We start from the raw sequence: 22,685 nt of genomic DNA, 5'->3' as shown, positions 1-22,685 counted from the left end.
AGTTATGAAGAGCTTAAAAAGATTTTAGATTTGAATGTTTATTTCTAACATTGCAAATATTTTAAACTGATGCAAAACTTTTTTGCCTGCATCAGGTAATTGGAAAGCTAGAGTGCAAGGAGGAGTTGTACCTTTTTTTGTGAGGGAAGCCACAAGTGCAAGCTCCGATAGAGAAGCAAGGAGACGAGATACTGCAAAATCTTTTATTGCCATAGTTAGGTCAAAATCTTTTGCTTTTGTTATCTCCTGCCATAATATTGTTCTCTGCAAACCATTGGTACTAGCAAGGATGACATCCAGCAGCCATGGTTTCTCTTGTTTAGGAGTCATTAAGCCCAAAGCTGCCTGCCGTTGCCGGACACAAAACTGATCTCCGCTGACTTCGTTTTCCAAATGATGATAATTTAATACTTCTATACCTTCCTTCTGATGTGAAAGAAAAGATCTCCCTAGCATGGCGAAGGAAATTTTGTATCCTTGGAATGACATCCAAGGACAACCTCGTTTCCATCAAATAGTTTCTGCCTATCTATGTGATCGTAAGTTCATGGAATCGAACATTTTGTATCGGAAGTTTGAAATCAGTGGGCTAAGTACTTAATTATGTATATTCCTGATATATATTGTTTGTTTATATTTTTGTTACTCAGTCCTCTCTTTGTACTGATGAAACCTCCAAAAAGTAGATGGGTTGGTGAGAATATATTATGGCTAATGGCAGCAACAATGCTCTTCTCAGCTCATTAGTTCTAAACAGTGCACTCCAAATTTTGATTTTTTTAAACATCCAACATAAAAATGAGCAACTATTTTATATATTGAAAGAGCATAGTTCTAGCTTATTATTCATGACATGCATACACAAATACGTACATATCTGCATGTGCACACACGCACAGACATATACAAAAGATACAGACATGCCCTGGTATCTATTTTTCCAAAGATTCCTGGGTCGGATCTTTTTGGACGTTTGGACACTAGACACAGGTAAAATTTTCATAAGAATGTCTGTGACTGCATGGCCTAGCTCTCTCTCTCTCTCTCTGTCCATCTCCAACAGAAAAGCAACACAATCATGCATAAAAAGGACGTGCGTACTGTTTTTTCTTCTTAAATGATGCAATTTCTGAAATTAATCTAGCAATCCACTCCATCCTGTTCCTTTTACAGAGATATAGAGATGCACTTTATGAACTCCACCTAGCAGACATAATGTGTGATTCTTTCAGAGGTTAGGAGAAGAAAATGGCTTGAAGATAATGCAGAAGCATCAAGCAATGATGAGTCTGTAATTTTTGACACATCAACAATTCCCTGGTGGTCATGGGTTAAAAAGGTTCCACCTGCATGAAGCTGAACACCTTAATTGTTTGTTTTGCTTCTCTTCTTTCTAGAATTATGGTACAATCAGTTTTTATTGGTTATTTTAATTTAACCCATTTCAGCATATATATATATATATATATATATACGGATGGGTAATTTCTTTTGCAAAGCTCTGTTACTTATAGCTGTTTGGGGTGCTGCTTATGAGAAAGATTAAAGATATTGATACTCTGAAGAGGCTTCTTGATCAGGAAACAACCTTCTATGACAGGCAGTGGTAAGGAACTTGGCAGCACGACGAAATCCCTAGTGTTTCCAATAAAGAATACCTTGATGATCATCTATGTAGTCATTCTCACTTCAACCTATAATTTCTATCTTATGTTGTATATTTTTCTCATTTTTTCACTCTATCATTTTAGAGATGAGCAGTTTTATCCCTTTTTTTTTTCTCTTCCCCTCCCTCTTCAGAAGACAAAATATGCAAGCACCTATGCTAAAATTGATTATGAAATGATATCAAACGATTTTTGGAGCAGTTTGTCTTTCGTGAAATCCTATTTCTTTGATATATTTTACATATATTTTTAGTTATCAGCATTTATTTGTAAACTGTGCGGCTCTTTTTAGGATTTCGGCTGCAGAAATATCTGGAGGTTAGGGTCATCGTTGGCCCAATCAATGTCAACGATCCAACGGCTAATCGTCAAGTGAAATGCCTAACGTCGGATCTTTATCGATCCAACGGTTATTATTTATTTCTGTTAGTTACTTGCCTACGATCTTTGGGATAAACTCAAACTTGGTAATCCTGTCCGATAAGGAATAGGAAACCCCTTCCCTCTTATATATGAACGCCTATTTACATGCCTCCTCTTACTCTCTTCTTCCCTTTTCCTCTCCATTGGCCTCTTCTTCCCTTCTCCCTCTTGCCAAAGCCAATCAATGGCTGCTGGAGACGTGGGAAAACCTCGCCGGCGCACTCCTGATCATCCTCCCTATGCCGTGGTATCATCTCTTTCTCTCTAGCTTTTTTATTTTTTTTTTATTTTATGTATGCATCCATAACAACACATACATTCTTTTCTTTTCTTTTCTTTTCTATTGTCACATTATGGGCATGCAAGGGCAGATGATAGGTGCTGCAATCCGATGTTTAGCGGAGGAAGGAGGCTCTACCATGGCAGCAATTTCTCATTATATTCGATCCAATTACGACGACATCCCGGACGGGCACGACAGGCTCCTTCCTTACTACCTCGGCAAGCTCACCGCCCAGGGGGAGTTCGTCATGACCGCACCTGGCCGCTTTCTGGTCGCTGACGCTGCCGCTGCGCCCGGTGGATCATCCAAGCCCATGCACGACAACGACGAGGACTCCACCCAACCGAAGCCCGACGCCCATGAAGGCGACGTCGTCGAGCCCGAGTCCAAAGCAGATCAGGTCGACGGCGACGTTGAATCATCGGGATTTGTACTTGCCTTGCCATGGGAAGCGCCTCCAGTGACTCTGCCTGCGCCTGCGAATAAAGGAGGACATCATGAAGCCAGACCGGCGCCTAGACGTCGTGGTCGTCCACCGAAAGTGTGCCCAAACGCAGGGGGGATGGCCCAAGATAAGGAGGGTGGCAACGATGGGAAGGACGAACAAGATGAGCCAGAGCCCACGCCAACGCAGGCTGAGGACGCTGGCGAGGATAGCCCTTCTTCTTCTCCAAGGCGCCGGGGAAGAGGAAGACCCCCCAAGAGCAAGCGGAACTGTCAATCGAAGCCCACGGTTCAAGGCCACGCTTAGAAGCCAATTGTTGGTTCATCCTTTGGTTTCTTTTCCTTTTCTTTTTGGTTAAAACTATTGTATTTGCTTTATTTGTTGATGCTAGTCACTGAAGGATCGGCAGCAGCAATTAAATCTTTTGAGTAATAGATTTTTAATTTCTTCTAATGGAAAAAAAAGTTGGATAATATTTCTCTTTATTCACCCATATATTGCACTCATTCACTGTCACTCAATATACATGAGCAGGAGATGACAATTGTAAATTTAAAACTACGCCTCCCCACAGTTGTTCTTGAAGGGGGCCAAAAAACATGGTTTCTCTGCACCTCGTAGGGGGGGCCTGGGTTGGTTTTTTCGGGGCCGAGGCGCTTTCTCATACTTTAAAGTAGAAAGTATGGCAGGTAAGGGACACGTTCATCAGGGACTCTTGACAACAATTTAAACTTTCAGTCATTCACGGTGAAGTGGACACCATTTGTGGAATAACTTGGAGGGATATTATCCTATCCGTTAATGGGATTTAATAATTATGAAATACCGGAGAAACTACATTGTGCAATTGGATACCGTGATTACAGCCGGATTCTCTTTGTTTCCGGTGGGAATTGTAACCTTTGGGGAACCGTTTTGGAAAGCATTCTTCAAAAATGAAACAAGAATTGGGCGAGTCTTGTTTAATGAAACCAAAAGAAGGAAGCTTTCTTCGGGTGATAGATAATTAAAAATGGATGGATTAAATAAAAAAGGAAAAAAAAAGATTTCCATAAATCCAAATAGAGCCTAGGTTTATGATGGACAAGGCACGAGATTACTAAAATTAATACATTTTGACTAAGGGTGCAAGTAAGTCAGATTGAACCAGGTCATGAGGCCCTAACTCAACCCGGTTTCTTATTCGAGTACTAATTTTGGACCTATGCCTAACTTAATATAAGATTGGATCGGATCGGATCTACGACCATAATTTTTGACCCAACCGGTCATTTGGATTGCGTCAGATCTATATATAACTTAATTCCAACTAAAAAAATTTGAATTCCGATTGGATTTATTTGTTTGGGTCTAGCACATCAATTAAAACTCGTTAAGTCTCAAAATCAGTATAATCCACATAAACAATGCGTGCTTTTTTTTCCCCTTGTTCATCAAGGTTTGATTTTGTAAGTTTTTCCTGGATTCAATGTTTCCAGATGTTCAATATCTTGACCAATAGAACGAGGCTAAGATAATAAAATTTCAGGTACTGTATCCCTCTCAAAAGAAAAGAACAGGAATTTTCAATTGCTATAGAATAATAGACAAGCGCAATTGCCATTTTACCGATGGATCTTGGAGTTCAATAATTATTTTGTGAAAAAGAATTCTTATGTTTGTAATAAAAGAACTTATGATGGGTTTGATTTATTGACATCATATTGGGTGAAATCTTGTGATATCAATTTGGATTGCATAAGATAGCAAGGTATGATATTTGTCCATTGCCATACCAATAGGAGTACGCAGAGAAAAAGAAAAAGGTTGTCCATGCCAAAAGACAAAAGCAGTAGATTAAAATCTACATGCGCGCATCTCACTGCTGCTCATATTGCTAGGCAAGAACATAGAGTAGAATAGAAATCTAGAAAAGCAAAACTCTCACTTCATCCTTTCACAAGAGCAAGCCATCCATATGCCCATCCCCGTGACCGTCCCAATACTATATATCATCAAGAAGCACAGCAGATTTAAGGAAATGACCAAGATCTCTGGGCTTTGGCTCCACGTTAAGAAGCTCAATTTAAGTGACTGACAACTTCTCAACAAGATCTACATGGTAAATTAACCTATACTAGAAGGAAACAGTTAGACAACAAGGAGCTCATACAAATGAAGTTGATATCTCTGTACAAGTTTCTAGTTATAATGTGCGTGCTGTTTGTTTCGAGTTGAGAAATATTTCAGCTGCCATGCTGCGAAACTGATATCAACAACCACAGAGCATCCCAAGGTCAATCTCAGGAAAAATTCTAACAATAGTTGTAAAAATAGAATCAAGTCAAAAGTTAAGTCTTACAAATCCCAAAAGGCCCGAAATAACCTCACATGAAATTCATAATATTTTTTAAAGGAAAGCTGACCCATATACATGTGATAGTACTCGTTCTTATCTTTTATCTTTAAGAGGAAAGTCATGAGAGGCGGTTGTTCCAAAGACTTACTGTCATATGGATTTGAATAAATCAAACACCTGTGTCCATCGGAACTAAAATAGCAGATACCTTCTTCGTTGAGCCATTTTGTCAAACATGCAACAAGCACCAAAAGCACTTGAATTTCCTCAAGTGCTTGGAGAAAAGGTTGGGGAATCAGCAAGGTGCGTAAGTTCATGAGCTCGACGACCTCTCTCACCTTGGCTTGTTTGCAGTGAGTGTTGAGACCGACGACACAGTGGGTGGTGGACAATCGATGAGCCACACTTCATCTGATCACAAGAAAAACCCATTCAAAGGCTAACAACACAAAAAATCGAAATGCCATGAAAACATGAAAAAATCAAGCTAAAAAATCGAAAAAGAGCAAAGATAGACGCATCATAGGGAGAAAGATCGAAATCCAATCCTACATGCTCCACCCACAGCCAATGGCACAAATCGAAACCAACAGATCAAACAAAAATGACAAATAAGCCCGACCTTTCCAAGAAGCAAAAGCAAGAAAAGCAGGCGAAGCAAATTTGAAGATCAAATGCAGGAAAAAAAGTAGAGACCTATGAGTAATTCGATAAGGAGGAATTTAGGGGGCGTTACAAAAGAAGCTTATCGCCGCCACGCTGCCAGAACCCTAAGCACCGTTGCCGGAACCTTGAGCGCCGTTGTCGGAGGAGCTCCACTTTTGACCACCACCCTCTCTCTCTCTCTCTCCCACCCTCCCTCTCTCTCCCTTATCCCTCACACCTTCTTCGCCCATCCTTCTCCCTCGCCTCCACGGCTCCACCTCGAAGGCTCGAAACGACGAAACCCTTACTTTCTAAACGCCTGCTCTGGTTCTGGCCTCGAAGCACGATCTCGCAAGATTTTAGCAAAAAAAGCACGATCTCACAAGATTTTAGCAAAAAAAGCACGATCTCACAAGTCAGAGATCACAGAGCTCTGAGCTGAGCCTTAAGCACCCGATCCAACTGAGCGATAACTTGTTTGGTTTGTATCCTGTGGCCCATGAGTCCAAATAATTTTACAGATTCCGATTGAATTGGAGCAGGTCGTAGGATTGTAAATCCAAAATTATCCAAATTTCAAGTGGATCGGACCAAGTTAAGTCAAAATTTAAATAACTAAGATCCGACCCCCAAAATAGAACATATCTAATTCTAAAACCCAAACCAGCCTTTTATAGCATATGTGGGCCTCGTATAGCATGCTTGTTTTACTTGGGTAGCATCGCTCGAACAGCTTGTTTCTTACTTTTTTTTTTACACAACTAAATGAACCAGGTTGGTAGATTCCTCCTTTTTGTTTTCGAAAAAGAGAATATATCATATTGTATAATCTTGGTACTCCTAAGTTGCTTCGAAAACATATTCTTAATGTTTTCCAATTTAATTCATGTTACTGGTATATATGAGCATTCACCTTGGCCCTTGTCATTGAGAATGTATTTGGAAAAGCAATCCTACTTCAGCCATAACCTGATACATTCATTCACCATGTCCTTTATTATGCCCACGAAGTTTAATTTATGCAAATTTTGCTATATATTTAGGAACATGTAAGAATATATTGATCATTGCAAAACCAAGAGAACCACCAATAAGGGTACTATCCATTTATCAGAATGACAGCTTTCCACTTTCGAAATTTTGAGTTGTAGACTCTTATATTTAGTGTTGACCCGACATTCAAAAATTTACAGTGTACCATACCAAGTTTATTTAACTATACACATTGTTGAACTAACTATGTATCGAGCTATATTAACTGTGTTCCAAGTTGACTTAATTATATACCAATCATATTTAACTGTGTACCAAGCTATATTAACTGTGTACTAAGATAAATTCAAACATGGACGATGAAAACACATCACAATTGAAACACAAAATTCGATAAATAGCTTGATATCGGATCGTTCCAAAAAATATTTGAGCGTGCGCCGAAACGATTTTAGAGATAGAAGCATTCATGTACGGGACGTAAGGGAAACTCTTCCAATCTAAGCCTAAATTTGAACATATACGACGAGAATGCATCAAAATTGAACTACAAAGTTCGACAAACTGCTTGGTATTGGAACATACCAAAAAATATTCGAGCATCCCGGTGAAATGATGTCAGAGATAACCACATCCATGTTCAAGGATGCACAGTGGAAACCAGACGAAAACATATCTCAAATGAACCACAAAGTCCAACAGATAGCTCGATACCGAACCTTACCACAAATTATAAGAGCATGCAGGTGAAATAATTAACTCCATATATTACTCCATTATCCTCAATGTACTTACGAAGTACTTACTAAACAGAAATTTAAAAATGTATATTTTTTGAGATAAACATTAGCATAACATCTTATGGACATATGCTGTGTAATTCTTATCTAAAAATTTAGTATTGAAATTCACCATAATTTAAAGCTCCACCTTCAACTTATAATGTGAAGCACATAACTAAGCGAAAATTAGAGATTTCAAAATAATTTGAGTTTTAGATCTTCATATACAACAAGTAATCTTTATATTATTTAGTCGATGACCTTATTACAAGCCGCCCTTCTGTTGTACCTAAGCTTTCTGCATTGCCCGCATTTTATATGCTGCAATGAATCTACTTGCGAAGGTCATCTCTTCTTTTTAGGCATGGTTGGACGAGTCTTTGTGATAAAGGATAAAATATGAACCTCTCTAAGGCACTTTGGGGCTTCTCAATATCAAGAATTGGACTAATAGCTTCAGTTTATGTTGCTCTATACAATTTAGATTGAAAACAATTAATAGTGAAGTGGTACAATGGTCTACAAGCCTTATCAATGCATGCACACGCATGCTTACATAGATAGGCAACCAAAGTTCAGTCCATTTCTTCTGCTGTCACATTAAGAAAAATGGATTTGCCCTTGATAGGCAACTACATTGAAATTAGTAAGCAATTCCAAAACCATATAACAAAAAGCCCATGATTTGCTGTTAAATAAGATATATCAAAACTTGAATTGATAGCAGAAAGTTACATGAAATAATAGACAATTTAAAGCTGCCATCAATTTTTTATTCTTCGTTTTCTTTTAAAGAGAGAGGTTATTACCACCATGTTTCAAATCACGAGAGAAGGGTCAGGGGAAAAGACAGGAAGGCAATTGGAAATTATGCTAATAAAGGATGAGCATTTTTGTTGAACTCAATCAACATACTGTTCAAACTGTATTCTGAATTTTGATGTTCTATAATCATGAAAATCATTCTACCTAAATCAAGAAATATTTTAAGTTTTAGCAGAGGTGGGGTCAAGCAGAAGATACGGTACGAAGGTCTTGGCTCAACTTGAGATAACAAACCAACATAGTTGGTTCACGTGTAGTCGTATATATTTGGAGCTTTATGAGTTTTTCTTTTTCTAAGTTTGCTTCAAGATTCAAGCCAGTGCCCGGAGTCATTTTGTAGCAGCCAAAAGGGCTCATTATCATTCGAAGCAAGCTTAGGGACATGAGCACAAATCACATAACAAATAAATTGAGTCCACAGTCAACGAAAATCTTATATTCTCTGAAAGAACTTACAGAGTAAAGTTGACAACGACTCGAGAGAGAGCTTCTCAAACGTACCATGTGCTGAGAGAAATTGCTGCCCGTAAAGTTGAGAAAACAGAAAGTACTTGTCTCAAAATGATCCCAATAATAATATTCTACCCAGTTCACACAGCGGCCGCATCACCCTGCCATTCTGGTATCTGGAGGACCTAAAAACAAATCCAACAAACAGAAAAAAAGAGAGAAAAAAAAAGAAAAACAAAACAGCAGAGAATACAAGAACATTGTCTTCAGAAGAATACATGAGCTCATCTTCTACTCAACACTAAATATTAGAGTCTACAACTCAAAATTCCGAAAGTGGAAGCATCATTCTGTCAAATGGATAAGACCCTTATCGGTGGTTCTCTTGGTTTTGCAATGATCAATATATTCTTACATGTTCCAAAATATATAGCAAAATTTGCATAAATTAAACTTCATGGCCATAATAAAGGAAATGGTGAATGAATGTAACAGGTTATGGCTTAAGTACGGATTGGGTTGCCAAATACATTCTCAATGACAAGGACCAAGGTGAGTGCTCATATATACCAGTAACATGAATTAAATTGGAAAACATTAAGAATATGTTTCCAAAGCAACCAAGGAGTACCAAGATTATACAATATGATATATTTTCTTTTTTGAAAACAAAAAAAAGGAATCTACCAACCTGGTTCATTTAACTGTGTAAAAGAAAGTAAGAAACATGCTGTTCAAACGATTCTACCAAAATAAAACAAACGTGACAAGGCCCAGATATGCTTTGTCGCCTAACTGATTCCACAAGGACACCACAACTGGACATGGGGTTGGCTTTGGCCTTTGGAAAGAGAAGCACATAATACAGTTTAAAGCAACCATATATACCGTTAAGCTATCCAGCTAAAGGGAAACAATTACCGATCAGAGCTAGAGTCTAGATCGAAAACTTGATGGTCCAGGTCTATATATTGGGGGACTGCAGTGCTTGCGACCTCGAGAGGATTCAAACTTCCACATAAATATATACCACCACCACTATCATCTTCTTGCATGGTTGCTGGAGAGTTTGTTTAACATTTTCATTCTTTCCGGGCATTGGATGGAAATAGAGGCCATTATTTGCCCAATTGCCTGTATCGCTTAAAGAAAAAAAATAGAGGAAATTAATTCCCCATCCTACCGATGACCATAGTATAACAAAATTAATTCTCCGTTTGCCAAATCTCTTTTTTCCCATTGGGTTCAATCTCTCTATAAAATGTGAACTGAAAACAATCCCAATTCTTAGTCTATTAATACGTAAAAAGCGTCCATAAAAAAGAATCCTCCCCACTCTATGTCATCATTTTCTTCATAACAAATGTTGAAATAGCATTCTACAGAATCTCTTCATCCCCATCCTACCGATGACCATAGTATAACAAAATTACTTCTCCGTCTGCCAAATCTCCTTTTCCCCATTTGGTTCAATCTCTCAATAAAATGTGAACCGAAAACAGTCCCAATTCTTAGTCAATTAATACATAAAAGGCGTCCGTAAAAAAGAATCCTCCCCACCCTATATCATCATTTCCTTCATAGCAAATGTTGAAATAGCATTCAACAGATTCTCTTCATCACTTCCTGCCTTTTCAGTTGTCATGGCTTCAAAGAACACAGGTAACCCAGTTTTTATGGCTATTTGTTCTTATGGTAGCGAAGCCCATATTATTTCTGTCACGCCCCGGATCCGGATCCGTGACACGGCCGTGCTATTGCCGACTACCGCCCACAATAGCACGCAGCCTCATACCTGGGTAACAGGGTAGCCAAACCAACCAAATTTTTTCATATGAAAACATTCTTAGTACAACATGCTGGTCAGTACCCAAATACAGAGCTTCTATGTAGTTTATGTACACAAAAGTATACTTGCTTTACCCCAAAAGAAAGAAGCCCTGATACCAAATTAACGTGTCTCTGGCAGCTATCAGTGGTGAGGATCTGAAAGAAAAAGTAAATGAACGGATATGAGCTACACGGCTCAGTAAGTAATCATATATAATCTTACCGGATCAAACATAATGATATCCATGTTTATGCAGGGTTTGAGAAGTTAACATATACATCAATTAACCATTGTTCCATACACAATATATATGCAAATCGAGCTGTAAATTAATGCATGTACCATCATGATATTTCGTAAACATGAAATACAACGTAAAACTTTGCCGTTAATCCAAGATTTTAAATCCATACTCCCAGATAGTAGTGCAGCCAAGTTATTATACCCACTGGCGGGGGCCATATGCGCATGCCGAGTTATTATACCCACTGGCGGGGGCCATATGCGCATGCCGAGTTATTATACCCACTGGCGGGGGCCATATGCGCATGCCGAGTTACTATACCCACTGGCGGGGGCCCTTGCATAGCATCTGAGAGTTCATAAATCATAATTTTTTCATAAATCATATTTTATAAATTATTTGAAAACTGATTAATGGCACCTCAAATTATTAAGTTCGTGGTCATGCTATAAATATCATTTTAATGTGTTTATGACACCATATTTCATGGAACACATAATACACTTGAACCATGCTATCCTTGGTAATTCATGCACATCTACTAGCATATGCTTGATTCTGTAAAAATACTAAACATGTTTTAACAGGGTTTGAGAAGCTGACATGTATACTATCTAACAATTCATCATGATAAAATATTCATGCTGAAACAATAAATCCCCATTTCATATCAACAAGTATCTCACTTAACAATTCATTATGATGAAGTATGCATACTGAGTCAATAAATTCGTGTTTCATGTCAACAAGTATTTTCACGAAATAATAACATAACATAAAACGTCCACCGGCATGCCGTGGTTCATACTCTTGGATGCTACTGCGAAGTCATTATCGGCCACTGGCGGGGCCAGCTCAGTTATTAGGCGGCCACTGGCGGGGCTGGCTCAGTCATTCTCGGCCACTGGCAAGGCCGGCTCAGTTGCATTCGATCAGTAGCTCCTAAGAGTCCATAAATAGTACTTCTTGTAGGTAATACCTCATGGATGCTACGGTGAATTCATTATTGGTCACTGGCGGGGCCTGCTCAGTTATTAGTCGGCCACTGGCGGGGCTGGCTCAGTCATTATCGGCCACTGGCAAGGCCGGCTCAGTTGCATTCGGCCCGTAGCATTAAGAGCCCTTAGGTACCCCTTGCAAGAAGTGCGCATAGCTAGATACAATTCATCATCTTATTTTATACTTATATCACAATTAATTGGAAAACATGGTGATATAATCCAATTTATCTTGCATGAACAATAAAATCTGCATCGGCATAATATATGCATAATCATGGATTGTGTGACTAAAACATGCCACTCGTATACATGATCTATAACAGATTACTACACAACATATATGCAAATTTAAATTGCATGAATGACACTTATTCTCATAATACATGATCTATAATAGAATTAAGACGGTCTATTTGTATGCGTGACAGGTTACTACATGCATGATCCATAACAAGATTAAGACAAGTAACTTCTTATAATATACCCATTCATGAAATATATACACAAATAATACTTTAAAATCTTAATAAACATAATACTCACATGATCCACAATAAGATTACAATAGATTACTTACAGTGATTCGCTTTCCACATTTCTCAAGTCCAAGTGACAAATCCTTAATCACCTAAAACAATATCATAGGGATTACATTATTTCCCATTTATTTATTATAAAATTTCTTAGTTCATCATACTATGAACTTACTTGCTTGGATCCCATCCAAGGATTTAGCCCAAGTCCAATTTACCCAATTTAGAGCCTTTGGAGCTCAGTTTAAAACCAGATTGGGTCCACATAGGTTAATTGGGTTTTTAATTAAAGGATTGGGCCTGATTTATAATCAATTAGGTCAGCTGAGATCCACATACTTAATTGGGATCGGATCTGGTTTAAATTGGGCTCGCTAGACTTAGCCCAATCTGATTGGGCTTGGGTTCAGGTTCAATTGGCTAAACCAATTTCTTATTATTGGGCTTAACGGGTTTCGGATCCGAACCCGATTCCGACCCATTAACCCACTCTTTTCTTTTCTCTTCTCTTTTTTTTTTCTTTTCTTTTCTTTTCTTTTTCTTTTTCTTTTTCTTTCTTTTTCTTCACTGTTTCTTTTCTTCTCCTTCCCGAAGCTTCCCCTTCTCCTCCCGTTCTTTCTTCTTCTTCCCTTCCCCTCTCTCGCCTTCTGTGACCGAAGAGGGGCGACCCTCTGCCGAGGCTCAAAGGGGGGGGGGGGCGGCTTGAGGCCGACGGCGCCGGCTACGCCCGCGGCGGTCGGCCCTCTCTCGATCCCATGGAGAAGAGAGAGCTCGGAAGAACGGCGGCCGGCCCTCTCTTCTTCCTGTGGAGAAGAGAGAAAGCTCGGGAGGGGAAGAGCCCGCGGCGGGGACCAACGGCGCCGACGACGCTCACGGCCGCACACGGGTAAGTCCCCTCTTCCTTCTCTTCTTTTCCTCTCCTCTCCTTCTTCGATTTTCCTTCTCAAACCTCCCATATTCTCTCTCGCTCCCAAGCCCTCTTTCTTCCTCTCTCTATTCTTCTCCCGTGAAAGACGGAAGCGCGCTTGGGAGGGCCGGGCCATGGCCGGGCTCGCGGCGTCCTCAGCCGTGCCTGCGGCTGAGCCTGCGGCCACGCCCTCGGCCTGCCAGCAGCCGACGCCCGCGCCGACGGTAATCGCGGCCGAAGCCGGTGGCCGTCGCCGGTGGCCCTCGGCCTGCCAGCAGCCCCCTTCCTCCCTTCTTTCTTCCTTTGTTTCTTTCTTTGTTATTCTGAATAAATCAGGAGAAGAGAAGGCATGGGGCTTACCTAGCTTCTGGGGAGTACTAGCGACGATCCTTGCTTCAACGCCTAGGCCGACGGTTCTGAGACTCAGACTCCGTTCTGTGGGAGGAGGAGGAGGACAGAGAGGGGGGTTTGGGATTTCTTAAGTGATGGTAACTGCTCAAGCTGCTGGCAGCTGTCCCTTCCAGCAGCCAGCTGTCCATCCCCTCTATTGACAGTAGGACCTCCCCAAAGGAGGAGGTGGCGACCTCCAAATGGCTGGCTACATTGCGCTAGCCCACAGGCCCAACTGGGTATAGGCTGCTGAATGGGCCGGTCCTCACAATTTCCATCTCTGAGGATACAAATCTCAATCGAATTTACAACGAAATAGTAGAAAGATGGAGACACCTATCTGTTACAATGGTAGAAGTAAAATTTTATTTTCCAAACAACTATAAAATGCTTGTTACGCTCATGGGCGATAAGGATATTCGAAATATGCATCAAATACATATCAACTTAAATGCGTCGGTGATCGAGATGGTTGTTACTTGTTAGTCATTCTCAATGCTTGACTAAAGCTGCTGATGTGGTAATCGATATGAGATAATGCACAAGATATCTGCATCCCATTTTGTTTTGGTGCTCTTAATTTTAATTAGCCTTGTATTGCATATATAATTAATTAGTTTGTGCAATTTATTTTAAGCACAAAATTGATTGTTAAATATAATAAATTTTTCTAAAAAATATTGCAGGGACAGTGGCCCATCTCAAAATATTGAGTGTAGATGCCGTTGCAAAAATGATTTAAAAAGTAGCTCCTTGCGTTTTACCTCTTTTAGTAGCTTAAGTAATTTCGATTGAGGTATCGAAGAAACAAGAGCCGCAATTGAAGAGGAACCTAGTCAAAGAAATTCTTTAGATGCTTGGAAAATCTCTATAGAGTATGTTGGTCAAAAGTTCAAGAATGTGAAAACTCTTCGTGACACAATTCACAACTTCTGCATCGCAAATTGTAGAAATTTTTTGTTTGTAAAGAACGATCGTTAGCGACTGACCGTGAAATGTTCATATGAATAATGTGAATAACATTCACGCCTCTCGAAATGAAAATCAAGAAAGATTTGCAATTAAAACAACGAACAATAAGCATACATGCGGAGGGCTGCAAGTTTGGTCTCACCATATTGTTAAAAAAAACTTCAAAATATGTCGTTATATAGTATTGAATTCCTATATCATCAAGCTTGGATAATTGGATACGCTTTATGGTCACATATCACTATCTTATAATTGGATACGCTAGTATTGCGACGCTATTCTTCAGACCAACCTCGGCAGCATATCGAAGTATAAAATAAGTGAAGGTCGATTCACATGCCTATTCATTTCATTCAATGCTTCAATAACAAGTTTCATATAAAGATGCAGACGTCTGATTTTTATGAATGAAACATTTATAAAGCATAAGGATGGAGGTGTACTACTTAGGACGACTTCCAAAGATGCCAATGATGATATGTCCAGCAATAGCTTATGTTATGGTTGATAAAAAGACTGATGACAATTTGGAGTGGTTTTGTCGGATTTTGAAAGAAGCAATTCATACTTGCAGTTCATGATTGTGACGGATATACATCAGAAAAATTATTAAATTAGTGTCTAAATACTTTTCTAATAGTTACCACTCAACCTTGTATCTGTCACATGAAAGACAACTTCAAGAATCAAATTTGCAGCAGCATTTTCTAAAATTTCAACCTAAAAGTTTAATAACTAATTTTGGTGGCCCTAAATATAATCTTTTGATAATTATCAATGCAGATGCTTCTCCATTATTGTACAGCTAAGAGAAAGAAGCTGCATGATTTATTAAATGCTGATGTATATCCTCCAAGGTTGAATATTTTCTAGAAGATAATTAGCAAGCTTACATCAGAAGCCCCGGGCACAAAAACTTTTCTTCTGCACGAGAACCCGGAATATTGGACAAATGCAGTCTTTCAAAGTCCGCACTAGGATATATGACATCTAATGTGGCAGTGTTTTAAAAATTAAATCAAGAAGGCTCGGTATCTTTCCGTTCCTCAGCTGGTAGACCATATCAGGCTTCAAATAATTCAATTGATGCATAAAGAACGTAGTCAAGGTTACAATATTCAAACCCATCTATGCCCCGATCTTGAAAAAGTATGGTATAAAAATGAAGACGAGCGCAAATTATCTGTATTTACGTCAAACATGATATATGACGTAAAGGATACAAAATACGCATGCAAAGTTGACCTCCAGAATTGCACCTACTCTTACGATGAGTGGCGAATCTTTTGCATGCCATATAAGCATGCATGTGCATACATTAATAAGGCTAGTAGATCATTGTACCATTTCACTGATAATTGTTTTCAAGCTAAATTATACAGAGCACCATATGCCAAAGCTATTAGTCCAATTCATAATATTGAGCAGCCCAAGAGTGCCTAAGAGAGATTCATATTATACCTCCTATTATAAAGACTTATCAAAGCAGGCCAAAAGAGAAAAGAAGACTTGTAAGTAGTCATTATGACATAAAATGCGGGCGATGCGGAAAGCTTGGGCACAATAAAAAGACTTGTAATGAGGTAATCGACTAAATAATATAAAGATTACTTGTTATGTGTGAAGATTTAAGACTCAACGTGCCGGTGAAACGATGTCAGAGACATCTGCATTCATATACGAAAATGCACAGTAGAAACCAGTCCAATCTAAGCCTAAATTCGAACATGGATGACAAGAATGCATCTCCATTGAACCATAGTTCGACAAACGACACGGTAATGGATCGTACCAAAAAATATTCGAACGTGCCAGTGAAACGATGCCAGAGATAGATGCATCCATGTTCGGGGATGCACAGTGAAAACCAGTCCAAGCTAAGCCTAAATTTGAACATGGATGACGAGAACGCATCACAAATGAACCACAAAGTTCAACAAACAGCTCGGTATCGAACCTTATTAAAAAATATTCGAGCATGCTGGTGAAACAGTTAACTCTATATATCACTTCATTATCCTCAATGTACTTACGAAGTGCATGCTAAACAGAAACTTAAAATGCATAAAAGTTAGCATAACATATTATGGACATATACTATTTGATTCTCATCAAAAAATTTAGTAATGAAATTCACCATAATTTAAAGCTCCACCTTCAACTTATAATGCGAAGCACGTGACTAGGTGAAAAATTAGAAATTAGAGTTTCAGATCTTTATACATAACAAAGAATCTCCATATTATTTAGTCAATGATCTCATTACAAATCCTTCTATTGTGTCCAATCTTTCTGCATCGCCCGCATTACATATGTCGTAATGACTCAACTTGTGAAAGTATTCTCTTCTTTTTAGGCCTGCTTGGATGAGTTTGTGATAGGGGGTAGAATATGAATCTTCGAGGCACTCTGGGCTCCTCAATCTCAAAAATTGGACTAATAGCTTCGGCATATATTGCTCTATACAATTCAGCTTGGAAACAATTACCAGTAAAGTGGTACAACGATCTACCGGCCTCATCAATTTATGCACATGCATGCTTAAATAGTATGTAGAAGATTCGCCACTCGCCGCAAGAGTAGGAGCAATTTTAGAGGTCAATATTGCATGAGTACGTACTTTTTACTTTGTTTGCGTAAACACAGATAATCAAAGCTCATCTTTTGCATTTTTATGCAAGACTTTCTCAAGATCAGAGCATAGACGGGTTTGAATACTGTAATCTCGATTTTGTTGTTTATGCATCAATTGCGTTATTTAAAGCCTGATATAGTCAACCATTTGAGGTACGAAAAGATACAGAGTCTCCATGATTCAACTACTAAAACACTGCGACATTAGATATCATAATACCCCAATGCGGATTTGGAAAGACTGCATTTGCCCAATTCTCCAAGTTTGCATACAGGAGAGGTTCTCGTCCTTGGGGTTTCTAATGTAAGTTAGTTAATTACCTTCTGAAAAATATTCAGCCTTGGAATATAGCCAGCAACATTTAACAAATTAAGCTTCTTTCTCTCAACTAAATGATAATGAATAATCACTTCCATTGATAATTATCAAAAGATCTTATCTAGGGCCGCCAAAATTAGTTATTAAACTTCTAGGTTGAAATTTCTGAAAATGACGCTGCAAACTTGATTCTTGAAGTTGTCTTTCATGTGACAGATACAATATGAGTGGTAATAATCAGAAAAATACTTCGGCACTGGTTTAATAATTTTTTGATGTCTATCCATCGTAATCATGAACTGTCGACCACGATAGTCATTGCAAGTATTAATTGTTTCTTTCAAAATCCAACAAAATCATTCTCTATTGCGATCAATCTCTATCAACCATAGCATAAGCTATGGGGAACAGATTATTATTGGCATCTTTGGAAGTCGCGCTATATAGTACACCTCCGGCCTTATGGTTTATAAATGTTCCATCTATAAAAATCAGAGGTTTAATTTTTTATGAAACCTATTATTAAAGCATGAAATGAAATAAATAGGCGTATAAATCGACCTTCATTTATTTCATACTCCGCTATGTTGCTGAAGTTGGTCTGAAGAATAGCGTTGCAATACCAACGTATGCGATTATAAGAAAGTGACATGTGACCATAAAGCTCCTTCATAACCACCGTCTTCCTATGCCAAGCTTGATACGAAAATTCAATACTATATTCTCGACGAATATTGTTCACCATATCATTTGTCTTATATAATGGCTAATTTTAAAGTTTTTCTTTAACAATATTCGAAACCCAATGTTTTGAAGCCTTAGGAGGAGACCGAACTTGCAACCCTCCGCATGTATTCTTACCGTTTATTGTTTTAATCGCAAATCTTTCTTAATTCCTAAGTCGAGAGGCATGAAAACGCCAATCACATTCTTCATATGCACATTCCACGGTCACTCATTGACGATCGTTTTTCACAAACAAAAAATTTATACAATTTGCGATGTAGAAATTGCAAATTACGTCACAAAAAATTTTCACATCCTTGAACTTCTGACCAACACCCTATATAAAGATTTTCCAAATATCCAAATAATTTTTTTGATTAGGTTCCTCTTCAAATGTGGCTCTTGTTTCTTCAACAACTCGACCGAATTACTTGAGATACCAAAAGACGTAAAACACGAGGAGCCACATTTTCAATCATTTTTGCAATAGCATCTACACTCAACATTCTGAGATGGGCCACTATCCCAGCAATATTTTTTAGAAAAATTCAGTATATTAACAATCAATTTTGGGCTTAAAAAAATGCACAAATTAAGAAGTTATATATGTAATACAATACTAATTAAAACTAAGAATATCAAAACAAAGAGAGATGCAAATATCTTGTGCAATACCTTATATTACCACATTAGCAACTTTAGTCAACAATGGAGAATGACTAACAATCATCTCGATCACCGGCATATTTAAGTCGACGTATATTTGATGCATACTCCGAACATTTTTATCGCCCATTAGCATAACAAACATTCTGGACTTGTTTGAAACATAAAATTTTACTGCTATCATTGTAGCAGATAGATGTCTCCACCTTTCCACTATTTCGTTGTAAATTTAATTGAGATTTGCATCCTCAAAAATAAAAATAATATGGGCTTCGGTACCAATAAGAACAAACAGCTATAAAAACCGTGCTATTCATATTCTTTGAAGCCATGACAACTGAAAAAGTAGGGAGAAATGAAGAGATACTCCAGAATACTATTTTAACATTTGTTGTGAGGGAAATGATAATATAAAGTGGGGAAGATTCTTGTTTACGGACGTCTTTAAAGCATTAACAGACTAAGAATTGCAACTGTTTCCAGTTCATATTTTATAGAAAGAGAACTAAATGGAAAACAAGAGATTTGACAAACGAAGAAGAGATTTTGCCCACTTGAAAAAAATGTGCGATGATAAGCCGATTTAGGAAACAATACAGAAGTTATTTCAATAAATGAAATAATTTTCATAAACAACAGATATGGGGTATCGGGATTAATTACCTTAACTGAAATCACCCAGAATATCTAAAATAGCTATTGGGGACTAGAAATTAGGAATTGCGATATTTGTGGATCGAAAATAGCAGTTCCAAACAAGAGGAAGATTTTGTTATATCGTTGTCATCAAAATCTATGGTGCTTTAAAATTTGTGCTCAAAATGCAAAATGATACAATGTTCGTTGGGCCCTACCACGCTCGTGGACAGAAGATCCAATAATGGCTTTGGAGACAAAAGGAAGCGAAATTCTTAAAGTCACCCATTGAAGAAAAAATCAATTGGACCAGAGGACCTTCTTCCCTATCTAATAATGGTGACAATTTACTTGCCTGCAAAATAGCTAATTGACACGCCTAAGAAGACATGCAAAGAAGTGAAAAAATGACCTTTATAGGTCATCCACCATCAACTCAGTATTTATGTGCATGTTCATTCATTTATGATGGAAATGTACAAAAAAACAGCATGTATGCATGCATCTCTTTAAGCAATATAAGAACACCAACATGGCCAGAATTTGTGCAAGACCATGAGTCTTACTTCTACTTCAACTGCACTCTTCTATAAGTTAACATACACCTACAAAATCGTTCTATAGTACATGATTAAGAAAGAGAAAGATACAAAAGTTCACGTACTAAATTAATACATATTTTATCACAAGGTCGGCGAAACTGTCTAGTTCGGGGCATCCCAAGCCGTATCGATCGCGGACCAGAACAGTTCTAGTGATAAAAACGAGACTGACACCAGAGGGAAAAAAAACGAAGGAAAAAGAGAAAAAGAGAGAAGGGAAGGAAGAGGGAGAGAATGGTTGAAGTCGGCCGACGGAGGCCAGGGAGTCGCAGTGCACGACGAGTCCCGCCGGTCCCCATTTCCATTCGAAACAGGGGCTGAAGGGAGCCCTTTTATTTTGGGAGTTTTTAAATGAAAATCGGCAATTAATTTGCCGACTTTCACTTAGAAAGGTCAAAAATTAAAAGCCCCCTCTGATGCCTGTTTCGAACAAAACAGGGGACCGGAGCGAAGCCGTTCTTCTATAGCTTCCCGGCGGCTCTCCAATCTCCGCCTCCTCCGCACGGCGGCTCCCCGGCCCTCCGCTGGCTTCTCTCGACGTCCCCCTTCTCTCTCTTCTCCTCTCTCGTTCTCCCTCTCTCGTGTTTCTTCTACTGTGTCGATACAGGCCTAGCCCGGCACGACGCGGACTCGTACCCACTCGTGACGCCGGGCAACCATTATGGTGCCCGATAGCAGTTCCGCCGATCCTGTTTTATCAAATTCATCTAAAACAATTGTAATTGATTGCACTACATCCATAGATCAAGTATTTCTTCCATTAGACTAAACCACAAGAATAACACAAGCCTAGCACTAGAACATGTATAATTATATTTATATATATGAATGTATGCACTCAAAAAATCAATTTTTTTCATGCACATTTACAGAGTTATGTTGCAGATATGTACATATACGGGCATGTACAAAAGAAAAGATTTTCAGATAGAAAATCCCAATTCAAATATATTAACAGAAATAGCAAACTGAATGTTTTATTGCTTACATTTTGGTTTTAGTGAAGAGTATTATGCGCACACAGACAATGCATCCAAGGGCCTCACAAAAAGCTTATTATTACCTTAGCAATCCAACAGAAAGAATGACAGCAGAGATTGATTGAGCATCATAAAACATAAGTAAAGACAAGAATGATATGAGTTACCAAAAAAAAAGATAATGATATGTAGACAACCTTCCACCCCCACCACCAAAAAAAGCCATATATACTAGTAAGTGAATCATTGTTTGAAGATGGGGCACACTTCTAAAAGACTACCATTATGATTATCTGACGAGATGCTTATAAAAGTTGTAGGAAATGGTCTTGATATGTATAAATTAATAAGCTGCTGCTAAAAGAATTAACTACAATATTTGACAAACAAAGAAAACAAAAAAGTTAGAAAGAAAAAATGGCATGTGGATTTGAGTAGGACGAAAGGCATATTTGATCCCATTTACCAGAAACCAAGATACAAACAAATTGTATAAAAATATATGCAGAAGGCCTTGATACACCATTTAGAAGCAACAGGAATACAATCCAAGTGTTTGAAGCATAAACGTATACATGCAAAGCAAATTACCACTACCTCTGTGGATACAAGCAAAAGAAAAAGAAAAATTAAAGCAGATAAAGTAGTGACATAAGCAATTGAAGGGTGGTATCAACAAGGTTTGAGAACATAATCAAGTGGGTAACTTTACCAGCTCTGGAGAAGTTTGCGAGCAGGCTCCCACAGCACAACGCAGAAAAGATAACAAGAGAGAATCTCTCATGATGCCTCATCAGCCCTCAAACAAGGCATGGTATAGGAGCAGTGATACAAAAACCAGCTCCAGTTATCACAATAGTTTGGTATGGGAATGCAGAATTTTCTTTTAGGGTCTTGAGGATAGCATTAGAGCATTTTCCTTTGTCATAAAATTGCTTAAGGTAAAAGAGTAGGGGAAAACAATAGAATGTGAAAAGTGGAGAAAATAATTCCTTAGAAAGAGCAGATTCAAACCCTACCACCCATCTTCAAGCAGCCTCCAAATCTTATGAATTCTTTGGAAAAACATAGAAACAACTCATTATAAGAAATTATTATTAGCAAAGAAACTAAGAGAAACCTTAAAAAATCTTGAAAAAGAAAAAAGATTAGAAAACCAAACAATAGGAGAGGCAAAGGAGGGTCAGATTCATCATTTGGTCCAGTATTGTGTTTTCAGTTTGCATTTCTCTGAAATGGCCACAAAAGAGTGCCTGCAGAGCAGCAGACCATCCAATAAGATCACCTTGCCATTAGAAATTCTCAATTTCTACTCCACAATGCAGCAAAAACTCTCATTCAATACAAGATAAAAAAGATATAAGAAAGAAGAAAAGAGAGAGAGAACCAAAAT

General features: G+C 38.4%; 2 protein-coding genes across 6 annotated transcripts in view; one reads left to right on the top strand and one right to left on the bottom strand.

Annotated features, from left to right (window-relative positions):
• The first annotated feature begins 2,451 nt into the window (after positions 1 to 2,451).
• LOC103710811 (HMG-Y-related protein A-like) lies at positions 2,452 to 3,260 on the top strand. The gene has a single exon (XM_008796710.2). It carries the CDS (start codon positions 2,462 to 2,464, stop codon positions 3,122 to 3,124), a length of 663 nt encoding a protein of 220 aa, XP_008794932.2. The 5' UTR covers positions 2,452 to 2,461; the 3' UTR covers positions 3,125 to 3,260.
• Positions 3,261 to 5,098: 1,838 nt separating this feature from the next.
• LOC120106648 overlaps positions 5,099 to 22,685 on the bottom strand; it is a 31,783-nt gene continuing 14,196 nt past the window's right edge. Inside the window, exons 1-2 of one of the 5 annotated variants that reach the window (XR_005508741.1) lie at positions 5,853 to 8,851; positions 5,099 to 5,567 (exon numbers count right to left, since the gene is read on the bottom strand). Coding sequence is in view for 1 of the 5 variants with exons in the window: in XM_039119661.1 (XP_038975589.1) it covers positions 5,424 to 5,427; positions 5,495 to 5,567 (77 nt within the window). In the remaining 4 variants the exon portion in view is untranslated. The other 4 variants (XM_039119661.1, XR_005508744.1, XR_005508743.1 and 1 more) reach the window with 4 other exon arrangements.

Source organism: Phoenix dactylifera, chromosome 2 (genome assembly GCF_009389715.1).
Source record: "Phoenix dactylifera cultivar Barhee BC4 chromosome 2, palm_55x_up_171113_PBpolish2nd_filt_p, whole genome shotgun sequence".
Taxonomy (NCBI): domain Eukaryota; kingdom Viridiplantae; phylum Streptophyta; class Magnoliopsida; order Arecales; family Arecaceae; genus Phoenix; species Phoenix dactylifera.
Note: the sequence above shows the minus strand (reverse complement) of the source record. Positions and strands in the feature narration are given on the sequence as shown.